Below are 24,436 nucleotides of genomic sequence, written 5' to 3' on the forward strand. Positions count from 1 at the left end.
TTTGAAAGGACTGGAACAGGAGAACACGGAGTGGTGTGCGGAACTGCAGGAAATTCGCTATCAGGCAGCATGGAGGAACATGCAGTGGGGCCACATCTCTTCTGCCAAGTAAACCGACTTATGGGTTTTTTTTACTTCTTTATGTGAAAGGCAATGATTTAAGTTCCAAGCAGAAAGACCACATTAGAATACAATTTCTATGAAGCAGGTCACCTAATTTATCTTAATCATTGAGTTGAAAAGCTGTCTTTTTCACGTAGACATTTCTGTTTTGTTGTCATAAAGATAAAATCAACTTCTTTGTAGAGAAATATAATTGTCCTTTTATTTTATATTTCTTTTGTTTTATTTGTAAGAGATGAGACAGGAAGACCCGGGTATCATGAATCACTGTATGATGCTCTTCAGTCTTTACGAGATAAGGAATTCTCTGCTTTCTATGACAGTCTTAAGCATGCCAGGTAACTGTATGCAAATATTCTACTGTTAGAGAGACATACAGTATGTGTGTTTGTAGTCACAATTTGTGTCTAAAAGACTACTAGGGGTTTTTAAGGGCTTAAATAAAGATTCTTGCAAAGAATTCTTCTGGACTGCAGCTTAATTTCTACTTTTTTTTAGCTTAAGTTTGTTTTTTGTACATGTACAACTTGTGTGCTAGTTGAAGATACGTATCCTGTAGTCTAGATCCCTTGCTTTGCAGTCCTCTTAAGTGGATTGGAATGCTGCCTACTACTCTTTAGCTGAGCTGTCATGTAGACTTTGGAGTTAATTATGCTTACCATGTTTTCATTTATTGACAAATGTAATTTTTTTTTTTAACTTTAATTGTAATACCAAATAATTCCAAACTCAGTAGTTCTGCTATTTCACTATGTGGAAATTATGTGATGGATACTTGAAATTACTTGTGGATATATTAAAAAAACTCAAACTATTTCTTTGTTAAATCCACAGAGTGAATGAAGTAGAAGAGCTATGCAAAGGCAGTTTGGAGTCTGTTTATTCATTATATCCCACTCTTTGCAGACTACAGCTAATTGGAGAGTTGGAAAATATAGGTCTGCTGTTCTCCAGGTATTTTTTAAGCTTGTTTTCTACTGCTTTCTCAGTTTTCAGGACTTCTCATAATCACAAAACTGAAATTATCTCAACAAATTTTATTCATCAGCCTCTGGTTCAACCAGCCTCTGGTTTACTAAAGTAACTGAGTTATCCTCTAGTTTCTTTTCTAAAAATGTTTTATTTCCTTGGTGATACCCGTCATCAAATCCAGTTTCAGTAACTTTCTTCATGGACCAGTTTTACCATCAGTATTCTACCTGAAATCTTAATACTGTCTTTTAGTCATAGGATGGTATTTATCACTGAAGTACTATTAACATCATCTTTTTTCTGCTATAGCTGTATCATTTTGGTAGTCATCCTACAGTCACTTAGCATGTCCAGGACTTTATGAACCATTGCTATTTGCAGTTAATTAATTGCCTGAGAAAATGAGATATATAATGACAACTTACCCAGCTACAATATCAAAGTTCAGAATTTATTCTTAAACTAGTTCATATATGACCTATATAATAAAGTAATAATTTTGGTCCCTAATCTTTTAAGTAGCCCGATGTTTGAATGCAATTCCTTTTGCTGATGGACCTTTAACACAACAGGTTTTGATGCTTAGTCAAGAATGTTTACGGTGGAGTTGTTCACTGTACTAATGTTGGTCTCTTCATCTTCATGTTTGTTAAAACTGGAAGCTTGTGAGTTTTTTCTGCATAATCATTGTAGGGTTTTTATGAACTGTTTCTCGGTTTTGAACTGCAGATTGTGAACTGCATTTTCGTTACTCATCTTGCATTTCACCAGTATTGCAGGAATTAATAACAGGTCTTTTTTCTTTGGTTGCAAATGCAGATCTGTTACTACTCAACAACTGAATGGTGTTTATTTGAAGTGGCAGAGACAGTCCCAGCTTCTCAAGGACAGTGACTTCTGTTTCCAGGAACCTGTCATGGCTTTGCGCACTGTAATTTTAGAGATCTTGCTTGAAAAGGAAAATGAAAATACCAAGAGAGAGTGTATTAAAGACATCCTGACCAAGCATCTAGTAGAGCTCTCTAGATTGGCAAGAACTGCTAAAAATACACAGGTAACAAATTCCAGGGAAAATCAGTGATGATCAGTCATTTTTTAGCAGTTCTAAAGATTAGCAATATTCCAAGTTTGTTCAGTGAGTTTCAATTAGTTGGAGACCTAAACTCCTTAGAACTTACTTGTAAATTGTATTTATGGGCATGTTTTCTGAATTTTGTTCATAACTGCAAGCTACTCTCAGGTAGATAATACAAAAATAAAATTAGTAGTGAAGAATTCTCTATTATGGGGCAGGTTTATGTGTCTGTCTTTCACTTGCATCATACCATTGTAGTGTTCCAGAGCAAAACTGCAGAAGGAATTCCATTGCATCTGTGAATTTAGTATTGTCTTCAAGGTTTTATACTCTCAGGGCACCGTTGCACTGCAGTAATCTCTCTCTATGAATCTCTCTAATGCAGTTTGCAGTATCTGTGGTTTGTGCAGCTGCTTAATGCATTTAATGTCCGGAGTCAGCCTTGGTTTGTTCGAGGTAGCGCTTCTGGAGGAGTAACTCAGCAAGAGTTTATAGAGAAGCAATATCCTCAAAGAGCCACTGCAGAACTTAGTTACAGCTCAATATATAACCTGGAAAGGTGTTTAACACTTCACATATGTGGAACTATATTAACCTTTGATTTTTCAGGAAGATTCTAACTGTTTTTGTGAATACCACTGTAGAACAACTGTCGTTGATTTCATAAATTTGCAGGGTTTGCTCAGTTCCTCTGGAATTGTTTGGGAAAATTACTTTTTTGGAGGTTTTTTTTGTTTGCCCGGCCAAAACCATTTTGGTTGATGAATATCCCGTAAGAGTGTGAACAGAAGTTAATTTTTTCCTTTGCTTTGATTTTGACAGCATTAAGTGTTTGTATGTAGGACAGTTTTTAGGAAACACTATTTGCATCTAGTAGCTTTTTCCTCTTTTGTGCCACTACCATCTATCAGGAGAAGGAAGAGAGTGCCCTACAGAATCGTCATACTGACGTCTAGTAGTACTTAAACTTAAGCTATTTACAGACATTCTTATGTTTTATTTGTTTACCTTGCTTATTGAAAAATTTGATTGATTTGGTTATTAGCTTGTGAAAATGCACTTTAGTCTCGCTCTTTGACATTGTTAAAAACCTAGTTTGCTCTTTGTGCTATCATGGTGACAGTAGATTACTAAATAATGAGGATGTTAATTTGCCAGTGGAAGAAGTACGCATACAACAGAATTAGTGTAATGGTGGTGTCATTTTCCTTACTGGTTTTCTGTGTTCTCTTAGGATGTAGTAATAATCACTAAACTGAAATTACAAATCTGTTATTTCAGTAGGTAGAGATTGCAGAATTTCTATGCTTTATGCTTCCAAGAAATTTAAAATGTTGAACATTGATACTTTATTTTGGTGCTTGTGAAATATAATTCTGGAGTCTTAGTTGCAAATTAGGATTTCCTGGAAGTATATAGAAAAATAACCCTTTGCTGCAAATAAGTTCTTAGCATTAGGAAGGCAGGATATGCTGCACAAGTAGAGCAAATGAAGATGGAGTTTACAAACAAAACTTGCTGTGAGATACATATATTTCACTTAAAACTGTTCGTTATGTTTTTACAATTTCAGCTTCCAGAAAAAGCTATGTTTCAGATCAAACAATACAATCCAACAGGACATGGAGTGTCTGAATGGGAGCTAGAAGAAGCTCAGATTTTCTGGGCAAAAAAGGAAGAGGGCCTTGCGCTGAATATTCTTAAAGGGATGATAAAAAAGTTAGATGCAGATTGGTTTCAGGTAATGTGTAAACTTACGAGAATGAAATTATTTAAGTTCCTATTTCTACTTTCTCAAGTTTTCACTTGGAAGCAAATGAAGAGGCTGTGTGCAATATTACTACATCTGTTTCATGCTCTCAAAATGTGTGAAAGCAACAAAATCTTACTAGCAAATGCTATCAGAGGTTTTCAAAGTGAGTCTGTAAGAGTGGCAAATGACAGAATTTAGTACTTTGTCTCTAGTCCCACCACTATGAAATATATAGCTTTTTAAAATCAGCGATGATTTCTCTTGACAAAAAGTTAACATATTTTAAACAAAACCGTTACACAGAGCTGTATCATCTTGTTCTGTGCCAATAAACTAATGGCCAAGCAGGATTGTTTAGCAGGCATGCAATTGTTTAGGTTGGAAAAGGCCTTTAAGATCATCGAGTTCAACTGTTAATCTGGCAATGCCAGGTCCACCACTAGACCCTGAGCACCTTTTAAATACCTCTGGGGATGGTGACTCCACCATTTCCCTGGACAGCCTGATCCAATGCTTAACAACCCTTTTGATGAAGAAATCTTTCCAAATATCCAATCTAAACCTCTCCTGGTACAACTCAAGGACATTTCTTCTTGTACTATCGCTTGTTACTTGGGAGAAGAAACTGACCCCCACCTTGCTACAACCTCCTTTGTGGTAGTTGTGGAGAGCAGTGAGGTCTCCCCTCAGCCTCCTTTCCTCCAGGCTGAACAACCCCAGTTCCCTCAGCTGCTCCCCATGAGCCTTGTTCTCTAGACCCTTCCCCAGCTTTGTGGCCCTTCTTTGGACACGCTTCAGCACCTCAATGTCTTTCTTGTCAGGAGAGGCCCAAAACTGAACACAGGGACACCAGACTGAACGCACTTCTGAACACAAAACTGATGCTTCTTAGCCAACACGTAAATTACTGTGTCCAGTTTTGGTCTGCCATTCAAGAGAGAGATTGGAAAATTGGAGTGAGTCCAGCAGAGGATCTCTATGATCGTTAGAGGGTCGGACAACTTAGTAAAAGAATAAAATTTATCATAATTCCTGAATATTCTCTAAGGAGTGTACTGTGCTACTTCAGACCAAATGGGGGTATTAGTATCAGAAAATACAATTCTGGAAACTTGCTGTGAATTTATTAGTTTAAATTTTATTACGCTTTGACATTTTTTAATTCTGTTTTCGTTGTTCAACCTGGCAGGTATTTAAAAATATGTGCTCTCCTTTAACCTAACATACATATGTGCTCTCCTTTAATCTAACATACAGTTTAAGGTTATTGACTGCTGTAGATGTGGATGGTAAATGACTCTGTAGATACGTTGTGTAATAGTCACAGTTTAAAAGCTTTTTAAATTGCCTACCTCATATGGAAAAGGTATTTTTATTTAATACGTCCCTCTTTCTTTTTCTTTTTCCCCAAAAAATACTTCCTTTCCTAAAGGTTGAGAATGATCCTCATCTGAAATTGATGTATACCGAGTGTCTCAGGCTATGTGGAACCTGGTTAGCAGAAACATGCTTGGAAAACCCTACAGTCATCATGCAGAAATACTTAGAAAAGGTACGTTAAGTCTTTGAAATGTGCAGCCTTTGAGATACTGCTGTGCTGAAATAATGGTGTGAAAATGTCGAGTAATTTTTTCCATGCAGCTTTTATTTTTCTGGATTGAAAATATAGTTTCTTATAAAACTCCTATAGTTTCACATAGTATTATATAACACTGAGATCTTATAAAATATTCAGAATATGCCTTTATAGAATTCACAGTGAAACTTCTGTGTAATATTGGCTTAGAAATGCAGTGATTACAAATCCTAGTCCAGTTTCCCTTTTCTGTTCCAATCCCTCCCCATACTTTCCTTCTCAGGACAGATCGTTCACTTGCCATGTTTTCAGTGTGGACATTGTATTGGTAACATGCTCTTTCCAAGTGCTGGAAAGTCTTGTTCTAATCTTTCAAAGTATTGTATTTTTTATTAACTCTTAGTCAGTAATAGAAACATTTTTTTTATATATACTAATTTGTGAAGCTCTATGTAGTTGCTTTTCTCTGTAACTCTCTATGTACTTTCTTCACTCTAATGATTTGAATCGATGACTTTCACATATGATTTCCTTTTTGGCATTTCTTCGACTGTCTTCTGTTTTTTTCTTGCCATCTTATACTATAAAGCTGTAAAACTGATGTAAAACTTCATGCCCAGTTACTCTAAAAGGCAGATAGCTATAGGTGACTCCTGTAGGGTTATTAAAACTGTTTTGTACAGGATAATCTTTCTGACTGTTTGCACCAAAACACTCCTGAAAGGTTAAATTCACTTAAGAGAAAAATATTCTGCTTTATAGGCTTTATTTTATGTGCATATATATTCTGTTGAAGGCAACATTAAATAACCTGCTCAACCAGATGACCTCCAGAGGTCCCTTCCAACCTCAGCCATTCTGGTTTTCTGTGATAATGAGGTACTATGCAGTGCTAGTAATCTGTTTATCAGACTTATCATTATCGTAACTTCCCTTTTAGGCTGTGGAAATTGCTGCGAGCCACAATGGAGACAGCAGTGATGAGCTCAAGAAAGGAAAGATGAAGGCTTTCCTGTCCTTGGCTCGTTTCTCAGATAATCAGTACCAGCGGATTGAGAATTACATGAAATCCTCAGAGTTTGAAAATAAGCAGGCGTTACTGAGGAAGGCCAAGGAGGAGGTCGGCCTCCTCAGGGAGCGTAACGTTCAGACAAATAGGTGAGCACTCTGGTGGCGAGGTGGGTACAATGGAGCTATCAAAGGCTTCACCTTTACTAGTCCTCTGGGCGAGTGGTGCAGCATAGGTCACATCTCTGCAGCTGGATTTTTCCTTCTCCACAAAACAGTGGCCCAATCTGTGGTATTTGTGGGAGATAGTTTCGGAACTGTGCCTGAGCATGGCCTAGAAGAGTGCTAGATAGCGTGGGCCAAAACTGAGCCAAGAAGTGGCTTCTTGGAAAGAAAAAAGACAGAAAATTTACTTAAGAGTGGTGGGTCTATGTGGACTTATACCAAAGAAATAGCTCCCACAATTTGGTTTCTCAGTTATTTTACTGTGTTTATGCACACAAAACACATGTGAAAAATTAAATTGTCCAGACAAGTTGTGGGTGCCCCCTCCGTTGAGGTGTTCAAGGCCAGGTTGGATGAGGCTTCAAGTAACCTGGGCTAGCTGAGAGGTGTCCCTGCCCATGGCAGGGAGGTTGGATTGGATGATCTCTAAGGTCCCTTCCAACCTAGGCCATTCTATGATGAAAAAATGTTAAATTAGTAAGTAAGAGAACTAGTGACAGCCTTGCTGTAAGTCCATTAAGAGATAATTTGTTGTTGAAAAATAATGTCTGTTCACATAGATACACGGTGAAGGTTCAGCGAGAACTTGAACTGGATGAATGTGCCATGCGTGCCTTAACTGAGGATCGTAAACGTTTCTTATGTAAAGCCGTGGAGAACTATATCAACTGTTTCCTAAGTGGAGAAGAACATGATATGTGGATCTTCCGACTCTGTTCCCTATGGCTTGAAAATTCTGGAGTTGACAGAGTCAATGAAATGATGAAGGTATGTGTCTGCTGTTGCTTTTCTTTGTGCTTTGATGTTAAATTATCCATCCTTCTTCTCCTTCTCCTCCTGTGTTTCTCGAATCTGAATTATAATGCTGTGCAGTATGCTTCAGTATGTGTCCTAACTTTCCTTTAAAACTTTTTTTAATTGTCATTGCTCATGAGTTTTTCATCAGTGAGAGCTGTAATTCTCAATGCGTTTTGACTAATCTAGTTTAGGATTTTAGCTTGGCAAATCGGCATGGTAAGCATATTTCGTGATCTTTCACTGTTGTCACCTTATTCTTTACACTTGGCAAATCGGTATGGTAAGCATATTTCATGATCTTTCACTGTTGTCACCTTATTCTTTACATCCCTTGAATACTACCAATCGTCAACACCCTTTAGTGTGTTATTCTGGTTTATATTATATATATTTTTGGTGAAAGGGTATGCTTTCAGATTTTCTGTATAACACAGTAGCCAGGGGCCAGTAAAGTTCTCATTCTCAGGCTAGTTCTGTCGTTCCTGGAATTATGCAGGAAGTCTGTTAATTCTTACCTCAAAGATCTGTTTATAACACAGATCTATATAATTTAATTCTTTGCTTTGTGTTGTGATTAATTTTGAAAAATAGAAAGTATTCCTTTACTCATTTTTAACACACAATTGTTTCTTGTCAAGCTAGATGTTTTTTCTGTTAGGATTTTCTCTTGCCACAAAGAATCTAGAAATAGATTCTGAAGTTCAGCTCTACTAGAATAGAAAATAGTGGTTCTAGCGTTTAGGAGGCGTGAACCAAGATGATGTGATAGTCACTGGATTGCCATTTGACCCCACAGCAATTATTACTCTCAGTTTAAAAAAAACACAAAATGAAAATTGATAATTTATTATTAGATTTTTTTGTGTGTCTAGTACAGCTTTCTAACTCAATTTTCTCTACGACAGAAAAATGCAGAGAAGATCCCTTCATACAAGTTTTTGCCTCTGATGTACCAACTGGCGGCTCGGATGGGAACCAAGAGGATGAGTGGTTTAGGATTTCATGAAGTTCTGAATAATGTAATTTATGGTTTTCTTATCTAAAGATACCTTGATTGGCTTAGTAGTGCATACCTCTAAACAATGTGTATTTTCCTTTGTGCAGTTAGAGCTAAATGAGTTATGTATGGGATACAGGTATACTAAAATGAGTTATGCAAAATTGATATAGTAGGGGGAGAGGATTGGGCACTTAATTGATTTTCTTATTGTATAAGAATAATCTCACGCATGTATAGGAATGTCTTTGAGTGTATTTTAGCTGTGGAAGTACCATCTAAGTATTACGTTTTATTTCTTATTAGGAACCTTAGACGTTCAAAAGAATTAATAATGTTAATTAAGTAATTTTGTTTTCTTCACTTTTCAGTAATGGGATCTTTTTTTTTCCTTGACAGCTAATGTCTAGAATTTCACTGGATCACCCTCATCATACTTTGTTTATAATACTAGCTTTGGCAAATGCTAACAAAGACGAACTCCTCACAAAGCCAGATGCAATAAGAAGAAATAAGTTAATTAAAAATGCACCGAAAGAAATCTCCCAGCTTGATGTGGTGACTAGAAAAATTCTGTTCTATTAATCCCATTTAGTCTGTTTATTTTTTAAAAAAATTGTAAAAATGCCAAGGGGTATTTTAGTGTAGAGCTGGCTTTTGTTAAGAAGGGCTTGGAGGACAAAATACTTTAATAATTGAAAAACCCTTCTATTGTGTATACATTGGTAGTTATTATTGAAAGAAGTAATTGTGGGGTTAAACAAAACATGGTTAGAATTTTCTGCAACAAATAGCCCCAGTTATTACAAAGAGTTTTGTGATAAATGTCCTTGATTTGTGATTCTGTAAAAGGCATGTTAGATGCAGGACAGACTTGAGTGTGTTTTGTTTTAAAACTACGTACCAAATTGAGTGTTTTTTCTGCTCCGAGTGTTAACATCTGTTCTAGCTGGGTATATATCCTTATGCAGTGAATTTTTTGTTCCTTCATATGACTCATATTTCAAAACACTGATGGGTAGTACTGAACTGTGGCTTCATGTTAGTGCTGTAGTTGCTTCATTTTTGTTGGAACTTGTTTTAGCAGTCCTCTCGTATCTGAATTAATGCCCCTTCTTTCCCCCGTCACTATAGGCCTGGCATGATTGTTCCTCGTTACCCTCTTACCCCACACTGATACAGTGTTTCACAACATTTTTATGTGTCTTTTTTTTCCCTTTCTCTCAAGATTTGTCATTTTCTGGTCCCACCCTTAGGAGTAGGACTATGCTAAACCCAACTAAGTCTCTCAGAGTTAGGCACGGAAGGGATACATGGTCAGATTTTTGGTTTTTGCATACCAACTTTTTCTTCAGCTGTGAGGAAATAACAGAAGCAGGAAGGTGTTAGAAAAACATCTGAAACAGCCTTGTAGCTTTTTCCGAAGAACTTTTGCAGTTTTTTTGCACTTTGCCTGGACGGATTTGTTCCCTTTCTATCCCCAGCAGTGTTTTATTTCACTCATTATCTCAGATTAGACAACACAGAACTTCTCTTCAACTTGGTCCTGTTCATATCACAAAGGACTGTCTATTATTGCAATTTTCTCTGTTTTCTCAGTTGTACTTATCTGACTGCATGTTATGATGCATCTTTAATCTTACAAGGTGTAGTTTGCAAGATTTGATTTGTATTCCATTGGGGTTTTTTAGGACAGAATGGAGGCTGCTAGAAATATAATTGATATCATAAGAAAAAGGAAAGCTCGTATGGTTAGAGATCTTGAAGCACTTTGTGATGCTTACATCATATTAGCAAATGTAGATGCTACTCCATGGAAAACTCAAAGAAGTAAGTCTTGGGAAAATTAATTTTGTTTTTAATAGTGAAGATATATTTTATTTTCTTGGATTAAAAAGTGTATTTTGAAATATCAGTATGTAGTTAAAGGAGATACTGTGCTAGCATTGTGTCCTGTTTTTGATAAATGTAGAACTTAGTCTGGATGAAAGTCTGAGTAATTACTTGCACTGTAAAGTTCGATTTGCTGAGTATGAAACTCCAGAAAACTCGAGTTGTCTTGTGGTTGTCATCAGCTTGTCAGAAGTATGCACTGAGCTTTTGGGTCCCAAAAGCAATGTACGCTGGGTTTTTTTGTGAACTTTGATGTATGTTTGTAGATCTGACTTTAAAACTATGGATTCCTTTTAATTACAGAAGGAATAAGTATTCCAGCCGACCAGCCGATTATTAAACTGAAGAACTTGGAGGACGTTGTTGTTCCTACCACGGAAATTAAGGTGCCTGAAGTTGACATAAATGTACAGTAATGTCAAATTGTAGAATCAACTTCAGAATTTTGTAATGGCAGTCAGGGCATGTGTCTCTTCATCAGATTCCCATGTTCTTTACAGGTCACCCTACCAGGTCTACTTTCCTGTCAGGTGGGAGATGCAGGATGAGATGAGGTTTCTTTAGGCTTTAGAAGACTTTGACCCCAAGTCTTATGTTTAGTGATTAGTAGCTTCTTGTGTGAAGATGGCTTTGCTCTGTTACCACTGACTCATCTTTCATTATCAGAAGGGGTGATGAGTTACCTACATCACTGAGATTTGGGAATCAGAACCTCCTATTTTGTAGGTGCTAGCTCGGAGGCACTTTAAGGCCAGAAAGGTGTGAGAATTAACAGATATGCCTCTTCTGCTGTTCGTAAATGGCCAGCTTATGTTTTTACCGTTCAGCAATGGTGATTGATCCATTCCCATTACTGCAAGTGGGTGATGGAATGGCTGCCAAGGCACTCGTCCTTAGATGCCACATGCCCTATCTAGGAAACTTCCTGGTTTCAGGAATGTAGAGTTGCTTTTTGGACCAGCCTTCTAAAATTTAAATGTTATGAAGCCAAACTTTCCTATGTTGAAGTCCCTCAGGCTATGTAAGACCAGCCAGGGACAACTACCTGAAGGGAGGTTGTAGTGAGGTGGATATTGGTCTCTTCTCCCAAGTTACTTGCAACAGGACAGGAGGAAATAGCCTCAAGTTGCAACAGGGGGAGTTTAGATTAGATATTAGGAAAAATTTCTTTGCTGAAAGAGTGCCCAGGGAAGTGATGGAGTTGCCATCCCTGGAGGTGTTCAAAAATGTGTAGATGTGGCACTTTGGGACATGGTTTAGTGGTCATGGTAGTGTTGGGTTGATGGTTGGATGAGATGGTCTTAGAGGTCTTTTCCAACCTTTACGATTCTATGACATTTGACTTCAGAGGCCAGGAGTTGGCAGCCATACCAGATACCATTTGTTTGTGGGGCTCCTGTTGGCCCTGAATGTTGCTCCTTTGTACAGCTCAGTCATCCTTTTGTTTGCCTTTCTTCCTTCTCAGTGCAAAGGCTCTGGAATAGTTGGAGGTCTGCAATGTAAACAGCTGGAGTGGTAGCCTTTGGGGGTATTATCCTTGTAGGTGACAGAATGCTCATATTAATGTTTGGCATTTAGTCTGCTAATGAGGTTTGCAAGCAACTCATTACCACTTTCTCTGAGTGAAAGGGAGGTAATATTTATATTAATTTTATACTAATTTGTAATTTCAGGTGGATCCCACAGGTCAATATGAAAATTTGGTGACAATAAGGTCTTTTAAGCCAGAATTTCGCTTAGCAGGAGGTGTGAATCTGCCAAAAATAATAGATTGTGTAGGATCAGATGGTAAAGAAAGGAGACAACTGGTTAAGGTAGGTTCTGTCAGTTGTAATGACATCTCAGAGACTTAGTGTGCTGGAATTTTTTTTTTTGTCAGTTTTCTCATGTGTCACTTTGTACCACAGTTTGGTCTCAGTTTTCTCAGTTCAGGAGTGCTTTAATAACGGAAATTGCAGAGTAAAGATAAGTAATATGATATAAATAATAACATAAGTAATAATATTAAATATTTTTGTAATTATTTTCCAACAGTGCATGTAATATGCAGTAGCTTAACTGACAACTACCAGACCTGTGACTTGAGTGCACATGTCTCGACTAGTGGCCTGGAATGTGTGACAGCATTCTGTGTTAAATATATCCTTTTTCTTTATTCTCCATATAAAAAGAATTACATTTCGGAGACAATCAAAAACATGCACTTAAAAACATTGATCTCTAAAACCCAATTAATTTCTCTTTAAACTCAATTGATTTCATTCTGTCCCTGAATGTAAACGTGCAGCAACTCTTGGGAGGGTTCTGTTCTGCTCTTAACTATGGGTTGGTTTTGAAAGTTTTAAAGAGAAGCATGAATCATCAGATGTGCATCCAATAATCGGAACTTCAGTACCAACTGATGCTGCTCCAGCTGTGCTGCATTGCTAAGTATGGTGAATGAAGCATCTGATTTTAAAAAGGGGCAGCATCAGGCGTGTAGGTTGATTGAAACCTTTATCAAATAACACTTATCTGAAAGCAAAGAAGAAAAAGATGATGATTTAAGTTAATCATGGTTCTACATAAGCAGCTGAGCGCTATTAGAAAACTAAATACAGTGGAAAAACAATTGTTAATTACATTTTATTACAAGTGGTGATTATGGAAAAGTAACTTGTGTTTTGTGGAAGTTTGGGTTTTTTTAAAGTTGTTGAACAAGAAATTGGGTGTTGAAAAGTGTTCTTTAACTGCTTTTTCTGTTTATGCTGAAGGGGCGTGATGACCTGAGACAAGATGCTGTTATGCAACAGGTGTTCCATATGTGCAATATGTTGCTCCAGCAAAACACTGAAACACGAAAGAGAAAACTAACTATCCGAAGATACAAGGTAACCCTAAAAAAAAGCAGTACGGAAATAAATGCCACTGATAAAGTGTATTCCTCCATTCTCCTCTTTTTAGCCCAAAGACAGTATAAAAGCGTATTTGTTTATGTGTTATTAAAATAGTCATTGCTCTTTAAGGTATGGAATAGTCAATTAATACAATTTCATAGAATCATGGAATCATTGATTACCGGGTTGGAAAGGACCTCAAGAACCATCTAGCCCAACCCTTTAAGTGAAAGAAATGTGATTTAAATGAGATGGCCCAGCACCCTGTCAAGCTGAGCCTTAACACTGTCTAAGGTTGAGGAATTTGCCAATTCTCCTGGAATACTATTCCAATATCTAATTGCTCTCATGATTGCAATTTATTTCTTTCCAAATCTTTAAAAAAGAAATTAAATCAGACTCTGTCTTTGAATTGTAAGTTGCTGGTCATTAAACTTGAGCATACAAGTTTGTTTATGAATTTTCATTAATTTTAGTTGGGTGATATTCTTTAATTAATTAATAATTAATTATGCAGTATTCCTTACAATTGATTCCAGAAGTCCCATCTAGGGATTTGAATTGCAGAACTGTTTTTGTTGGAACTGAGAATACAGGAATAAATTCTTACTGTGAATGCAGAGAATGTATTTGAACAGGATCTTTCCCTCCTTCCTTTTTATGTGCTTGCGTTTATCATAATAGCTGAGAAGGTGATCTCTGAATAAGTACCAAGTAGCAGTTCTAATCTTTAACGAAAGAGAAATGTGCACTCCAGAATACTTAAGGGAGCTTATCTGAATTGCTAGCATAGTTTTAAGAGAGCAGGGAAAAAGACAATGGGGGGTTGCATTATGAGATAAAGAATCTTCCTTAAGAAAAGCAAATGGAAGGGAAGAGGGACTACCTGTTTCTCTGAGGACAGGAGATAATTCGTTCCTTAGGTCTGGAAGCAGAGTAGGACAAGCCTAACACATTCACACAGCTACCATGGATTTGAGTTTTTACGTGCAACTTGTGCAGGACTCGCATTGTCCCATTCCAGCAGAGCAAGCTGGTGGCAATCAGGTCATCCAGAACAAGGACGCAGACGTGCAAATTCAGTATAATCGCTGAGTTGTACTGAAGTGCTTAGCGGAGGATTCTCAGAGCTGGGAAGAGATTTGCAAGGATTTCACAGAAAAACCCGGAGTCTGTTTATATATGTACATGTGTATTTAGAATGGGCTTTGTGGTTAGCTGTATGGTTTGGTCTTTTTAAACAAACCCAAATGCGCACCCCTGCTCAGCAGCACGCGTATTCATCATCGTGTGTGTATAACCCTCTCCCATGCAGCAGTGGTTTTGTTTTTACAGGTGGTTCCCCTTTCTCAGAGAAGTGGTGTCCTTGAGTGGTGCTCGGGAACAAGTCCCATCGGGGAGTTTCTGGTGAATGTTGACGAGGGAGCTCACAAGAGATACAGACCGAAAGATTATTCCTCTTATCAGTGTCAGAAAATGATGATGGTGAGTCAGTATAACCAAAACTAAATAGGTGGCCCATATTCTTTGCTGGAGGGAGGTGGAATTTATGGATAATTACATACGTGAATGTGAGAATGACTTTTGCACAGTGACCTGAAGCCATCAGTTAAGCAAAGGTACCAGGACAGAGCGCAAGGAGAAGTATCTCCCAACAAGATGCGTTTACCTGTACTTGTGCAGGGAATACAGACACCCTCTGAACTGAAGAAACAGTAGTGTGGTTTCTTCCGTGTAGCTCATGAGTTATCTACAAAAATAGAATTGATTAGTAAAACAGATAGGTAGGTGCACTATTGATTACTGGAAAAAAGACATTAATTCATGACTCAGAGAGAGAAAGGAGTGAGAACAGCATCTGATGGAGGAGGGGGAGGTAGAAAGGAGGAGTGTATTCCTTGCAAAGAAAGAGGGAATATCTTTCCAAAGCCGTCAGTCATGGGGAAAACATTTCTTGTGTTTGAAGGATGCACAAAGGAAACATTTTGAAGAGAAATACAACATCTTCATGAAAGTCTGTGAGAATTTTCAACCTGTGTTTCGTTATTTCTGCATGGAAAAATTCCTGGATCCAGCTGTGTGGTTTGAAAAACGATTGGCATACACTCGCAGCGTGGCTACATCTTCTATAGGTATTATATTGGATTATTAACATTGGCTTTTTAGATTATGTGAACAAAGAGTTTATACCGTTTGCATGTGTTACACTGATTCTGGTAATTTTCTCTTTCTTAAATTTTCCCTTTTTTTATGATGTGTAAATATGGTTTCAGCACCTACCTTTTTGTTTCAGTTGGCTACATTCTTGGACTTGGAGATAGACACGTTCAGAATATCTTGATTGATGAACAAACGGCAGAACTGGTGCATATAGATCTGGGTAAGTTGGACAGATGAGAGGACCTTAATTTTTCTTTACTTCAACATTTTTAAAAACATTTATCCTTTCATTTAGGGGTTGCTTTTGAGCAAGGTAAAATCCTTCCCACACCAGAGACTGTTCCATTTAGATTAACCAGGGACATTGTGGACGGAATGGGCATTAGTGGCGTGGAAGGAGTCTTCAGGAGGTAAGAGTTCTTATATAAAGTAAGGAGGCAGCAGAGTACTTCCATTGTTATGATTGTTAACGTGTTAATTAGTCTGATGCTTGAGAAAAGACTCAGATTTCAGCTGATAATATCCAAACCTAAACGCTGTCCTCTCACTCATATGCTCATTGACATAACCAATTCCAAAGTCATGATTGTTGCCCAGTTTTTCATATTCTTCACTAACTAATGGGTTATTGTCACTCTCTTGTGGACTGTCAGGATGGCTCAGTGCTTCCAGAGGCTCCACAGCTAAGTTTTATCCATTGTTTTAGACTGCAGGGTTTTTTTGCCTTCAGAACTATGTATTTTTTTTCAGAAGTGTACTATATATTTGGAGCTATTAAGTTTCTTCAAACCATTTGGTTCTGTCTTTTATTTGTGTTCACTTTTATGTAAGTATTTTCAGTCTTTTTTCTTTTCTGGATCATATATTTGATGTCACTTGGCAAGTGGAAAGTATAAATCCCACAATAGGTTGGATCTGCAAACCAATAAGAAACCAAAAGACCTGAGTTTCTATCAACCTCCATCCTGTCTCCTGAGAATGACCCAAGAGAGCCCTAAAAAGCAGGACATTTCTCTTGTTCAAGACTTGCATGATGTTTGTGAACATCCCTCAAATTTCTTGTCTTTAAAAAAGTACACAGTGTAAGGGTTGTCTTTGTAAGGTGTCAGTGTTAGTAAGTAGTTCCTAATATACTTTTGTCCTGTGAAGGAACAGTCTCTGTCACTTCTCTTCTAAACACGATGATGTCAAATTCACAGTTCCATGTTACTTCTGAAATTTTTGTCCCATGATACAGAAAACCACAAATTGTTTGGCTCCAGCTGAAGTAAATCCAGTATAAGGGGCACTGGTGCAGATCCTGTTTCTGCCGCAGCCAAACTGACTTGTACTTAACAGCACAGGTGTACGGGCATGACCAAGTCCTCTCAGGATTGGGTGTGCACACAGCCAGGTAACTTTGGGGCGGGGAGTGTTCTCATCCTGAAGTAGACAGGAGGCCTGATCCCTCTTTCACTGCTGTACCTGCCCCATGAGGAGAGTTTCGTGTTCCTTCCACAACCTTAGTTTGCTTGGGAGTGAATGTCGGTAACCACTCCTGTATCTAAACTCACGGGAGAGATTTCAGAAATAGCTTTTAATGTCTGTGGCTGCTGGATCAGGTGAGGGAACCCTACCAAGGTAGGTTAATTCTGCGTACAGAAATGTTTCAGACAGTGAAACAGGTAATCTCTTTGGCACAGGGAATGTAATCCATGAACTACCCAGTCTCCTTCTGGTCTTACATTTCTAAATTTCCCCTTTTTTTCCTCACCCCCACCATGGAAATATCAGAAAGGTTACTCATATGTTAGTAATTAACCTTTTACAAATATCCAAGTGATGAAAATACCATTCCAATATCTGTTATTTAACTGACGAGCATACCATTCCATTTTACCAAAAAGAACCTAAAAGTAGAGTAAAATATTTTCTAGATGCTGTGAGAAGACAATGGCTGTTATGAGAAATTCTCAAGAAGCTTTGCTGACTATTGTAGAGGTAAGCATTTTTCATTCTTTCTCATAGTAACCTGCCAGAATATCTTCAAATTCTTGTCTTTGTCTTCATATGCATTAATATACCAAATATGCACATAGGAGGTTTTGCTGAATTTGAATGTAGTAGCGTTGGCCAGATTTGTTAGTCCATGTAATCTCCAGTAAACTTGTGACTGGTTTGCATTTTCTATGGGAACTTCTTGCTGAGGCGTATGCAGTTTTACCGCTCCAGAATCTAAACACTTGTAGCCATAGTGCAACATTCCTGGCATGAGTGGTGCCGATTGAATTAAATCCTCTTTGCGTAAGTCACAAACAAAAGTAATTTTTAAAAGCGGCTTACACTGTGCATTAAAAACTAATGATATTTAGTGCCTAGAAGCATATTAGAAATTAACCTCTTTGTTGCTGAGATGGGACAGAGAAGTAAAGGTGAGGCAAGTCTGAACAATGCAAACGCCTGCAAATGATCAGACGCAGTTTTATTGATGGATTATCTACTAAGCAATTTTGCCCAATTTTATTGATTTTTTTAAAAAAGCAAATAAACACAAACAAAACAAAAACCAAACTGAACTTCCTAATACTGTGGTTAGGGTGAGCTTTACCAAGTGTTTCTCTTCCTGCCACGGGACCAGACTAGCTGTGATTAATGGTTTAAATTAAACAGAGGCTTATTTACTGTGTAGGTGCTGCTCTATGATCCTCTTTTTGACTGGACCATGAACCCCTTGAAAGCTCTGTATTTGCAACAGAGACCAGAGGATGAGGCTGACATGAACTCTACACTCAGTTCTGATCCGCAAGAATGTAAAAGAAAAGCCAGGTGCGCGATTTATTTTGTTTTCTCACTGTCTGCCTACTGCGCTGTCGCCTTGCCTTACAGTTTTCTTACTGGATGTTGTTGTTCAGGATCAGTATCTAATGCTCCTGGTTTTCTTCTTTCATTCTGCCAGCAGCGATGACCAGAGTTTTAACAAAGTGGCTGAGCGTGTTCTGATGAGACTTCAGGAGAAGCTGAAAGGTGTTGAGGAGGGAACGGTGCTCAGCGTGGGCGGGCAGGTGAACCTCCTCATACAGCAAGCCATGGACCCAAAAAATCTGAGCCGGCTCTTCCCTGGATGGAAACCCTGGGTGTGACTTTGGAAGATCCAGCGCATTTTTAGAAGAAACCTGTTTTTGTGCAGGAAGCATCTTAACATTTCAGATTGGTATTTCACAGCTCAAAACTTACATCAGGAGCAACCGTGAAGGCTTTATACGTACTGGCATTTGGGGGATGTTTTGGGTTTTTTTTAAATAGCTTGCTGCTGAAAAAACGGTTTTTGTCCACTTATGTTCACCGTATGATATAAATCACCGACCAGTGTGACCTGCAGGGACTTTGCTTGGGTACACTGGATGCTTTATATTCTTAAAGCCTGGGATTCATCACTTCTGTGTACACGTTAAATAGCTGGAGTCTTGACTCTAACAAATCTCTGTGGTAGTATGACTGGGTAGGATGGATGATCTAAAAACAGAAGTCATGAAGTAACTAGCTAATGTGCATTTCAGAAGGGATTTATACTTTAAAGATAATGTTACAGTGAATATATTTTTTTTAATATAGAAGAAAAAAGGTTGGCTTTTTTCTTAGGTTAGTTAAATGGACGTTTCTTTATATAGAATTGACTTTGAGCCAAGTATAATGAGGCTGCTTTTTTCCTGTTGTAAATGAAATTATGTTGGTACTTTATTTTTATAATGTTACTTTAATATTATAAAGCAATTAAAAATATTTAGCTTCTTGTAGCTCAGACGGCCTTGATAAAATAAACTAACTGTATAACAGAGCTTAGTGTAAGAGATACACCTCTAAAGCAAACAGTCATTCTGTATCCGGAATAAATACCCGTCGGAAACATTTCAGTTATATTTTGAGCACAAAAGTCTCATCCTGACTGCACACAGTGTTACAGAAATAAAAAGACCTGCTGTAGTTGGATACTCAGTGAATACGAGCCATAGGAGAATCCACTCAACAGTCTCACTGGTATGTTTAATAAATCTGTCTGAGTCATCTTCATATTTAAAAATATGAATAAAATTTGTCCCACTCTCACATGTTCTTAGTTTACGCTTTATGCATTTTTATAGAAGTATAAGTGAAGCATTTCTGTTCTAATTAGCATTTCACCGATTTTTATTTGTACAGTGTTCCCATAGTTTTTATGCTTTATATTATAAGTATAATGTTAACACAGCAAGATCAGTCTTTTGTATTCTGTTCTCATGAAGCTGACATAAATTTCTGTTGATCCTTGGAACCAAAAGCACATCCTGCCTTTTCTGTGGGGAAGAACTCTTATCCTGGGATACAACGGTTTGTTCTTGGAAATGAAACTTACCTGGCAGAGCACACACTCAGTGTGTGAATTTTAAATGACACTTAGGAAAGGGAAAAAAGTCCTGCCAAGCAATTACAGAATGGCAGGTAGGAAAGGACTAAACAAAAACACTTCAAGAATTTTTTTTAAGTTTGTGCTTAAAAATTAATCTGGTAGTATTTGTGGAGTTTATTCTCATGCTTCTTACAGAGGAAGTTCTTAAAGCATTTGGGGGCTTTTTTAATCTAGAACTCTAGCTGTCGTATAAATAAATACTGCATAAAAGCACTTGACAGATCCTGTCCTCCCTTCATGACTTACTGGTGCTCCACTTGAAAAGGAATATTTTCATCATGCTGGGCTGTAATTTGGGTTGTTTACTTACAGCAAACAGTGAAACATTAATATTACTACAGTTGTCTCAGAGAAGTCTAACTTCAGAGGAAATAATTTAATTATTCCTCTGGAGTGCTGTTGATTTGGCCTTTAGTGCCTTGATTTTGAATGTGTATACATTTTCATTGTTCAAGCTCAGTGAAACACAAATAAAAATGCACATAAATATTATAAATGTAACTGAAACCCGCTTACATTATTTGTAAGCTCCTGTAGCAGTGAGCTATCAGTTAGCTGACAAGCATATGAAAACAGCTGGAATTATTAACAAACCTTATAGTCTCCAAAACACTGTCGAAATCAGTGTGACACAATCCTGTTACTATGAGATTTGAGTTCAGCGGATCCAACATCCCTGAGGTAGTTGTCATTGGTGCAAAGCCTCCTGTAGCCACATAGCAACCATCGAGAGACTGTGCTTTTTGTTCCAGTAATGCCTTGATTTTTAAAAGTCAAAATAGAAGTGAGCGGTTTGCAAAAATGTATCATCTGTAGATATACACTTTCCTTGTTTGGAATAGAAGAATGAAACTTTGATTCTGAACAGTGGTTTTGTTGCAAATGCTACTACTGGTGGTAAGTAAGGTGGATTAGTATCTGAGAGCCTCGAATATATTTACGAAGCTGGAAATATGTGAAGACAAGTCAGGTTGCCACTTCAGTATTGACTTTTTTCTCAGAATCCATGTTAGTAATTTTGAACATTTACATGTAGAAAAGAATTTCTAAGGAAAATGAGTCTGTGATCCGGTATGATGAGGAAGAGTTTTTAAACAGCAACGTATTTGTTTGAAGTTATCTTTTTCTGGTGAAGTAGGGGAGAGGTGGTGTCCCTGGCAACAGGGAGGCTGGATTAAAATGATCTCTAAGGTCCCTTCCAGCCTAGGCCATTCTATGATTCTCTTAAATTCTGTAAGTATCTGTTGGGGAAATGTCCTCAGGAGTATGAGCTGTGAAAACATTTAAGCATTAGCAGGCCAACTAATTTGAATTATATACCTTGATTGAACTTTTCCATCAGCAAGGAGCTCTGTCCCATAATTAAGAATCAAATTAAACTGGGCACCTGTTGAGGTACATCCAGTTTAAGTAGAACAAGGATGTCTGTCTTCTGAAAGCAGACCTCAAAACTTTTGTTTTTCTTGCAGATAAAACCACCCCAAAATCATTTTTTCAGATACCATGAATTAATTAGGTCACTATTCTCTTTTACTATGAAACTCTTGGATTTATACAAAGTGTTCCCTACTACTAAATGTTTTCGAATACACTGAAACGTTAGGTTTTGTATTTTCAGGGGATAACGCACTCTATTATACATCATTACTATTTGTACTCCTAATTCCATACCTGCATGAGTGGTAACGCTTCAGTGGCAAAGGGTCGATAAAGATACCTTTGTTAACTGGCAATTCCAAACCCTGCCTGGGGAATTCAGTGGCCTGACTGGTAAGTGATGATACTACGCGTTTTTACTCTTCCTTTCACCCCTGTGAATTTAAAGCTGAAGTGTAAGGCAGTCATGTCTTGGGGAACCTGTAGATGCCTGAAACAGCTCTCAGGGAAAGATTGCCTAATACCAGCACTTAATGGTAACACTCCAATATTAGCATTAAATAACATCGTTCATTTTAGCAGGTGGTTTGAAGAGTGAAACCATAGTGAGAAAGCTCAGAAGTTTGCAATGGAGGGTTCAGGTTCTCTTCCCACCACATTTCAAAGTCTTACCTGTGTCTTGATTATATGAGAAGTCTAACATGTTCATGTAACGTGCTCTCATCATCTGTTCCGCAGTAAGTACACCTGGACTTCAGCTTTCAGACCTGCATAGCAAATAATATCTGTGAGAAATACCTTTAAAGGCCACAAACACCTTCTGCTCTCCCCACTCCCCTATTCTTTCCTCACTGCACCTGTGTCCTGATTATATGAGAAGTCTAACATGTTGTTCATGTAATGTGCTCTCATCATCTGTTCCGCAGTAAGTACACCTGGACTTCAGCTTTCAGACCTGCATAGCAAATAATATCTGTGAGAAATACCTTTAAAGGCCACAAACACCTTCTGCTCTCCCCACTCCCCTATTCTTTCCTCACTGCTGTACATGTGTCCACAAAAACCATGGTGCAAAATCACGACACCTTTCCCTGCCCTGGAGAGTTCCTACTGCAGCATCCACAGTTGTTCCTCTCTCCACACCCATTTTGCCAAACGACACAACGTAAACCAGACGGGAGCTCGTTTGGTTGCCTCAGTTGCTGCACACCGCCTGGGCTGGATGCAGAGCACAACAGATTGTCAGAAAATGCAACTGCCTAGTCAAGATTCCGCTTCTGAAACAATTTTTCTTGGACTGAGTTGTAAAGAAGTCCTCCACGCCCTTCCTCAGCCGTGTTGCACCAAGTCTTCCTTGCAGTTTCTAGGAAGCAGTGAATGCTGATACTCGGTGGCGATGGCTTTTCGAGGCTTGCGTGTTGACTAGCACAGTTTGACCAAGTACTACTTTTCTCCACAGACAAGGGTGGTTTTTTCTGTGATTAAAGTGGAACTGAAATGGTGCTGAGCATACTCCTTATACGCTCACACGTCAAGAATGGGAGAAGTAAAGGGGTGTGGAAAGAAAAGGAGAGAGTGAGGCTCTGCATGCTTTTCTAATTACTGCAAAATAAAGTTTTTAAGTCTCCAGTCACAGGGCGTATGTTGTTTGACTGTGCCCCATCTTAAGGATGCTGGTTGTTGCTAAGTCACCTCGCTCCTCCCAGAGTATTGTTCTACAGAGGCAGGAAATCCTTGCCATAGAGCAGACGTATTTGACTTGCAGGAATTGTTTAGTATCGTGATCTGCTCACCCAAAGCCCCTGTTTTGCACCCACACACACCATGTTTGCCTTCACAAAAACAGAAAATTGAGCTTATGCATTGGCTGCTTTGTGTTCTGGAAATGAAACAAGTGGCATAGCAGGAGCAAAGTTGTTCCGTAAAAGGTAGTTCTGCTTCTGCATCACAGCTAGAACATGGACATCCGTCACGCATATGAATTTCTTCAGCCTTTGATGCCTTGATGCCTTGGTGTTATGGAATAGATTTTTCTCGTGGGCAGGATTAATTTCTTACTGTTTGGAGAAATTCATTTGTGCTGTGTGAGATGTCAGCACCTAAAAGGCCAAACCAGTCAGTCCCTTAAGCGGAGTGAATTCCATACAGACATGATTTTGGTGCATGATTTAACAAGGGACAGCTGTTTTCCACAACCATTATGTAAGCATGTGCACATATATTACAGAAGTATCCACTTAAAGTGCTTCCATCTGAAAAAAAATTAATTCCACTAAGAAACTTGGATTTTTTCAGTTCTCACCAGTCCCTCCTATGAACACATGGCATTCCCCCATGAAGATAAGGGTCTATTAGATTCTCACTAAGATTTTTAAATGAAAAACAGCTTTACCTCCACATATACTTTCCCCAAACTACCTGCATCTGTGATAAAGAGTTCTTCAGATTTCCATTAGAGATAGATAATTATTCCTAGAAGACAAAACATTTAGCTATATGTTTCTCAGGTCTCTGTGGTCACTGCAGGGAGCACGATGGCTATGGAAACTGTCCAGAAGTGCTGTATACAGACTATAGTAAAATAAACAATTAATAAGGTAGTTGTACTTCATCTCTCATGACTTACCTGGAATTTCCAGAAACCTTCCAGTCATTGTACACCTGAACTTACCTTACTGAACGCTGCTGTTGGATTTTGGCCCATCAATAATTACATATGCATACAGTCAGCCAAAGGACAATCTGAAATTACCTAAGTTGTACAACAGCTGAAGCTTGCAGTATGCACGTCCCACGGCATATCTGCTACCCCGCTGTCCTGTTCTTTAAGGGAATTTGAGTTCTTGCCAGCAAGGTCCTACACCATAAACTTAATCGACACAATTGTTGTTCAATAGAGAGTTACAGTTTCAATCCTCAAGTGTCCACCCCCTAACATGCTGTGGAAGTTGTAGAAAACACTTGTCAACAGCAGTCTTTGCTCAGACGAGTACTTCCCATGGGCAGTTTCCAAGCCAAAGGCTTTTGTTGGAGGAGAGACTCTTGGAACGCTCCTGACCCGTGTTCAAGTGGTCAGCACTTCAGGACTGTCTGGTGCTACTCTTTTAAGATTTTCATTCTGTGAAGTTTGCCGAGATATCTGAAATAACTCTTACATTATGCAACTCTTTAAATTGAAAA

General features: G+C 38.2%; 1 protein-coding gene across 1 annotated transcript in view; it reads left to right on the forward strand.

Annotated features, from left to right (window-relative positions):
* Positions 1-18,575, forward strand: part of ATM (ATM serine/threonine kinase) — a 63,385-nt gene extending 44,810 nt beyond the window's left edge. Inside the window, 21 exon segments of the mRNA XM_009867377.1 lie at positions 1-108; positions 357-461; positions 958-1,077; positions 1,915-2,149; positions 3,744-3,911; positions 5,362-5,475; positions 6,440-6,657; positions 7,293-7,500; positions 8,436-8,549; positions 8,927-9,085; positions 10,219-10,357; positions 10,724-10,806; positions 12,094-12,234; positions 13,174-13,290; positions 14,632-14,781; positions 15,263-15,428; positions 15,590-15,676; positions 15,752-15,866; positions 17,373-17,436; positions 18,125-18,261; positions 18,392-18,575. The exon segment at positions 1-108 is cut by the window's left edge and continues 29 nt beyond it. Coding sequence (XP_009865679.1) covers positions 1-108; positions 357-461; positions 958-1,077; positions 1,915-2,149; positions 3,744-3,911; positions 5,362-5,475; positions 6,440-6,657; positions 7,293-7,500; positions 8,436-8,549; positions 8,927-9,085; positions 10,219-10,357; positions 10,724-10,806; positions 12,094-12,234; positions 13,174-13,290; positions 14,632-14,781; positions 15,263-15,428; positions 15,590-15,676; positions 15,752-15,866; positions 17,373-17,436; positions 18,125-18,261; positions 18,392-18,575 — 2,932 coding nt within the window.
* Positions 18,576-24,436: the final 5,861 nt, after the last annotated feature.

The sequence above is a fragment of the Apaloderma vittatum genome, unplaced genomic scaffold (genome assembly GCF_000703405.1).
Source record: "Apaloderma vittatum isolate BGI_N311 unplaced genomic scaffold, ASM70340v1 scaffold1224, whole genome shotgun sequence".
Taxonomy (NCBI): domain Eukaryota; kingdom Metazoa; phylum Chordata; class Aves; order Trogoniformes; family Trogonidae; genus Apaloderma; species Apaloderma vittatum.